The 6087-nt window shown below is 52.3% G+C and overlaps 1 protein-coding gene across 1 annotated transcript in view; it reads left to right on the top strand.

The window, feature by feature from the left end:
* Window positions 1–246: 246 nt before the first annotated feature.
* Window positions 247–6087, top strand: part of PRPF4 (pre-mRNA processing factor 4) — a gene marked incomplete at its 5' end in the record, with an annotated part of 9249 nt that continues 3408 nt past the window's right edge. The window contains 9 exons of the mRNA XM_009071385.1: window positions 247–356; window positions 514–720; window positions 1658–1844; window positions 2798–2885; window positions 3598–3677; window positions 3923–4016; window positions 4821–4915; window positions 5182–5240; window positions 5856–5979. Of these exons, the coding sequence (XP_009069633.1) occupies window positions 247–356; window positions 514–720; window positions 1658–1844; window positions 2798–2885; window positions 3598–3677; window positions 3923–4016; window positions 4821–4915; window positions 5182–5240; window positions 5856–5979 (1044 nt within the window). The remainder of the gene's footprint in view (window positions 357–513; window positions 721–1657; window positions 1845–2797; window positions 2886–3597; window positions 3678–3922; window positions 4017–4820; window positions 4916–5181; window positions 5241–5855; window positions 5980–6087) is intronic.

Here is a 6087-nt window from a genome sequence, read left to right as displayed (position 1 = left end):
TAGGGAATCGCGTGGGGTTTTCCTAGGGGTTGTGTGTTGCCTATCTCCGCGAGGAGGACCTGGGCGCGGGGGCGCTGGGAGTTGGGGGGCCAGTGCTGTTGGCTGTGCTGGGGCTCAGCAGGAGGAGGAGAAGCTTCGTGTTCTGAAGGTTTTACAAAAGATCCCCCCCCCAGGGCCTTAAAACAGCTCCGTGTGGGTCATGAACAGTCAGAAACCTGATTTAAGCATTGTAATGTGGCATTTTAGATGTACTCTTTGCCCTTGGGGCATCACCTCATTGCCCAGTGGCTGCGGCATCCCTGGACATGTTCCAGGCCAGGTTGGATGTGGCTGGGAGCATCCTGGTTTAGTGGAAGGTGTCCCTGCCCATGGCAGGAGGTGGAATGGGATGAACTTTATGATCCCTCCCAGCCCAAACCAGTCTGTGATTCTCTGAGACCCAGTTCCAGTGTCTCCACAGTGCATTGTGCAGTTTTCCCAGCACAGCAGAGCTCTGTGGCTCTTTGTACCCAGAACACACTAAACTGTGTCTTTCCTTGCAGCCCACCAAGCCCAAGCCCCCAGAGGACAGCGATGCACCTCCAGCCAAGAGAGCTCCCATCTTTTATGGGAGCCTGGAGGAGAAGGAGCGGGAGAGGCTGGCCAAGGGGGAGGCAGGACTGCTGGGCAAGGAGGGCATGAAGGCTGCCCTGGAGGCTGGAAACATCAACATCAGCAGTGGTGAGTGTGTGCAACTACCTGGAGTTTGTTCCCTTCATGAAATCTGACCCTTCCAAACACCTCTGACCACCCTCCGGGCATCCCATCAAACCTTTGCTATCCCTTGTGTGAAACACTTCCAAACACCTCTAGGCGTCTTTGCTACATAACTCCATCCATGGCTGGGAGCATCCTTCAGACCTTTGTGAGACACTTCCAAACACCTCTGGGTGTCACCTCAAATCCCTCCCATGGAACACTTCCATGCACTTCTGGGTACCACCTCAAATCTTTGTTATCCTTCCATGATACTTCCCAACACCTCTGGACATGTCCATAGACCTTTATTATCCTTCCCATGACACTTCAGAACACCTTTGGGCATCCCCTCAAACCTTTGTTATCCTTCCCATAACACTTTCCCAACACCTCTGGACGTCACCTCGACCCTGTGTTAGACACTTCCAACCAGATTTGGGCATCACCTCAAATCCTTTCTACGAAACTACACTTCCAGACACCTCTGCACACCCCTCAAACCTTTGTTAGACACTTCCAAACACCTCTGGACATCTCAAACCTTTCTAAGACACTTCCAAACACTTTTGGCCATCCCCTCAAACCTTTGTTAGATGCTTCCAAATGCCTTCTGATCATCCCTTCAAACCTTTCTGAGACACTTCCAAACACCTTTGGGCATCAGCCCAAACCCTGGTTAGACACTTCCAAGAACCTCTGGACATCCCCTCAAACCTTTATTATACACTTTCACACACTTCAGGACATCCCCTCAGACCTTTGTTATCCCTCCCATGAAACACTTCCCAGCACCTCTGGGCATCCCCTTAACCCCCACACCTGAGACGATGCCTGATTGGTGTCTCCACACTCGGACCAGCCCTTTTGGGAGTGTTCCTGGTGTGTGTGCAGTGCTGAGGGGGCTTGGTGTGTGCTCCAGGGGAGGTGTTTGACCTGGAGGACCACCTGAGCGAGCGGCAGGCGGAGGTGCTGGCGGAGTTCGAGCGCCGGAAGCGCGCGCGGCAGATCAACGTCTCCACGGACGACGCCGAGGTCAAGGCCTGTCTGCGCGCCCTGGGCGAGCCCAGCACCCTCTTCGGGGAGGGCCCTGCCGAGCGCAGGGAGAGGTGAGATGTCTGCAGGGACAGGGAGCTCCCAGGGTGCCCATTCCGCGTGGATGGGGTGCAGACTGCTGCTGGGGGGCAGTGCTGCCTTACAGGGCAGCTGGGAGAGTTAGAGCCACTTCCAGGGCCTAAAGGGCTCCAAGAGAGCTGCAGAGGGATTTGAACAAGGGGTGGAGTAATAGGACATAGGGAATGGCTTCCCACTGCCAGAGAGCACGGATAGATAGGATATTGGGAAGGAATTCTCCCCTATCAGGGTGCTGAGGCACTGGCACAGAGAAGCTGTGGCTGCTCCATGCTTGGAAGTGTTCCAGGCCAGGTTGGATGGGGCTTGGAGCAACCTGGGCTGGTGGAAAGTGTCCCAGCCCATGGCAGGGGGTGGGATGAGATGAGTTTTAAGGTCCTTCCAACCCAAACCAGTCTGGGATTCTGTGTGCTGGTTTAGATTGGATATTAGGGATAAAATCCTCCCTGTGAGGGTGATGAGCAGAGAAGCTGTGGCTGCTCCATCCCTGGGAGTGTTCCAGGCCAGGTTGGATGGGGCTTGGAGCAACCTGGGCTAGGTGTCTCTGCCCATGGCAGGGGTTGGAATGAGATGATCCTTAAGGTTCCTTCCACCCAAAACCAGTCTGGGATTCTGTAACAGTCCTTTGTCCCCATCCTCAGTGACAGCAAGGAACAGCTAAAACCAGGAATTGGTTTTATGTACTGAATCTGTAGTATCAGTAATATAATTTGTTATATTTATAATATCAGTAAAATAACTTCATACTGATCCTAGTGGGATGTTTGATTGCTCTATGTGTGGGAAAAGATGTGCTTTAAGGTCCTTCCCAATCCCAGCCACTCTGGGATTCTATTCTAAGAACCCCAAGGCAGAAAGAATGTCACAGGGATTATTGTTAGGTTAGCTGGGAATTCCCTGACTGAATGCAACCTCATGTGTTTCTCTCCAGGTTAAGAAATATCCTGTCTGTGGTGGGCACAGATGCTTTGAAGAAGACCAGGAAAGATGATGACAGGTCCAAAAAGTCCAGGGAAGAGGTAAGGGTCTCTTGTCCTCAGTGCTGGGGGAGCTGTGACACCTCACTGTGAAGGTCTCTGCTGTGCCCAGGCCTCTGGTTTTGGTCAGCGTGTGGATTCTTCTGTCATTCCTTCAGGCTTTTCCATGTTAGTGTGGCAGTGAGGAGCACTAAGTGAGGTTTGTGCTCACAGGCCAAGCTGTGTGCAAACCAGGAGTGCAGGGTTTGGTTTGGAACTTGTTACTGTACCAAGCTCCTTATTGTTGTTTGTCTTCACACTTGGGAAGGAAAATATATGTTCCTGCTGTTGCATTTGTTTCTACCTTTGATTCTTCTTTCTACATCTGTCTCTCTCCTGAGTCCATTTTCCCCTGAGTGCTGTAAGAAATCACTTCTGCAGCTCTGGGCTTTCTCTTTACTGGGTGATGTGTAGAGCAGGAGGAGTTCCATGTCAGTAGTTAAACAGGAGTCAGTGTTCAGCTGGAATGTTCCTGAGTGAAGTGGCAATGTGTCAGGATCAGATCCATAGGGATTTATTATCTCTCTTGGGATTGATTTATCTCTCTTAATCCCTTTTTCTGGGGCTTATAGTTTTCATAATGGCCTTAAGAAGAGGCCAGAGCATACAGGGTTGGGAGCAGGGGCTGATGTGCTGTGAGGAGGGAGCTTAGGGGGCTGAAAGGAGGAGAAGGAGCAGCTCAGCTTTTCCATTAGTTTTATTCTTGTTTTTCCAGTATCAGCAAACCTGGTACCACGAGGGCCCACGGAGTCTGAAGACAGCCAGACTGTGGCTGGCAAACTACTCACTGCCCAGGTGAGAGCACCAGCAGCACAGGTGAAGAGGGAGATGGTCACATCCAGCTGCTGATCCCACTCTGGGCAGCACAGGGAATCCAGGGAGTGGAGGGGTACACACGGGGAGGCCAGTCTAGTGAGCCCAGAGCTTGAGCTCTCAGGGGCTGATCCAGCCCAGGTTGGGGGGAAGAGGAGGGCAAGGCCTGTTTCCAGCAGCAGGGAGGGGGAATGAGGGATTGGTCACTCCAGCTCGGCTCTTCCCAGGGCAGCGAAGCGGCTGGAGGAAGCTCGGCTGCTCAAGGAGATTCCTGAGGCCACCAGGACATCCCAGAGGCAGGAGTTGCACAAATCCCTGAGGGTAGGTGTGGCAGCTGCTGCTGCCTGCTGTGTTCACAACATTTGGCTGATCCTCCAAGGAGCCCAGAGGGAATTCAGCTGCTGGAGGTGCTGTCTGGATGCACATCAGTCTCTGCACTGTTGGGAAGCTGTTTATCCTCTTTTTCCTGGTGTCTGTGTGATCCAGGGAGGTGTATTTTGTCCCTGTGCTTGGCAGAGGGATGCAAAGACGTCCTGCCTTGCCTTGCCACTTGCCTGTGAAGCTGAATCCCTGTGTCCCTGGCTTTGGCATGAGTTTGGCTGGCTGGGAAGGGACTGCTCACTGTCCTCTACCCGTGCCCCCAACTCCATGATGCAGAACACGTTGGGATGATACCCAGATGTCCTTTCCAAGTATGTTAAGCCAGATTCCCGGCTTAACCAAACAGAGAAGCTCAGGCACACCATGTACTGCCCCCCTAATCCTGTTTACTCCAGAGGCATTAGCTGCCTGAGGATTTGCTTCCCCCCTTAGCACACTTCCTGCTTGTCTGTCTGGTTGGATTCACTGGATGAGTTGTGGAAAGAGGCCAAACTCCAGCTCTGTGTCAGAGCTGCAGCTGTCAGACAGGCTCTGGGGTTGGTGGTGGCACTTACCAGGGGTGGCCCTGAGGGGCTCAGCTGTGCCCAGGGCTATGTTGGCTCTGCCCTCCTCAGTGGAGCTGCAGTGGCCCTTTGGAATTGACTTTCCAAGGGACTCTGCCTCCTCCCTGCCGCTGTCACCTCAGGCTTCAGCTCTGGTCTGGCTGTACTTTAGTCATGTATTGTTTTGTTTGTGTTTTTACAGTCCTTGAATAACTTCTGCAGTCAGATTGGGGATGATCGTCCACTATCCTACTGCCACTTCAGCCCCAACTCCAAGCTCCTTGCTACAGCCTGCTGGTGAGATTCCCTTGGCAGCACCTGCTCTAAGGGACTGGGGGGGCACAGGATGGAAGGACAGGGATGTTCTTGGAGGCTTGTGAATCCTAAAAGTCCATAAATGCTTCTTCTCCCTACTCTGAGCAGAGATTTCAGTCAGTCTGTTAGTTCCTGTGGTGGTTGCTCAGAGTGTTTTGGTATTTTAACCACTGTAGAATCTTTGCAGCTCTGTTTGATCTGTTCCTTGATGTTCCTGTCTCCCCTGACATCATTCCTGTCTTCCCCAGGAGTGGGCTGTGCAAGCTCTGGTCTGTGCCTGACTGCAACCTGGTTCACACCTTACGAGGTAACAAGTGACTCTCAGGGGCTCTTGGCTTGGTTCTTTTGTTCCTCTCCGGGCTGAGCTTCCACTTCTGAATTACTTGGTCACTCAAAATGTCATGTTTGGGCAGATTTCTTTCTTACTGAAAGCATCACTCAGGCTTGGGAGCATGAGGATGTGTCAGGTAACCAGGAGGGAGACCTGGCCTGGAGCTCAGACCTCAGCCCTGAGTTTGCTGCTGCTGCTGCTTCTGTACAGGGGTTTGGGTTTCAAAACCTGGTCTGAGTTACTTGAATTACAAACAACAGTTCTGGCCGGAGCACATAACCACAGTGATGTCATTTGAGCAGTGGTCATGGTCACAGCTTGGACTAAGTACAAGTTTGAGGGCAAAACTCTTGATTCATGTATTGTATTTTCACTGCAGTTTGAGGCTTGCAAACCTCAGTGTTTGATGTGGGTGTGACTGAAGTGCAGGACAGGTGTGGCTGAGGGTTACAGGGCAATGTCACCAGCACTGAGGACACAGTGCAAGTGTCACTGGCACTGACTAGTGAGCAGTGAGGAAATGCTGCTTCTCTGGAGAATTGGCTACAGCCACATGGCACATTCTGAGCTTGGGTTTTCCTTTCTCTTCAGGTCACAGCACCAATGTGGGAGCAATTGTCTTCCACCCCAAAGCCACTGTGTCCCTGGACAAGAAGGATGTCAGCCTGGCCTCATGTGCAGCTGATGGCTCTGTCAAACTCTGGAACCTGGAAAGGTCAGAACAATTCCAGCCAGGCACAGCTGCAGCATTGCTGCTCTGTGTGCCCAAACACCACACATTTACCCTCCTCCTGCAAATAAACCCTTTTCTTGTAGCCATACC

Source organism: Acanthisitta chloris, unplaced genomic scaffold, assembly GCF_000695815.1.
Source record: "Acanthisitta chloris isolate BGI_N310 unplaced genomic scaffold, ASM69581v1 scaffold19023, whole genome shotgun sequence".
In the NCBI taxonomy this organism is placed as follows: domain Eukaryota; kingdom Metazoa; phylum Chordata; class Aves; order Passeriformes; family Acanthisittidae; genus Acanthisitta; species Acanthisitta chloris.
The sequence above is the reverse complement of the archived record's forward strand: the minus strand, read 5'-3'. Positions and strand labels throughout refer to the sequence as shown.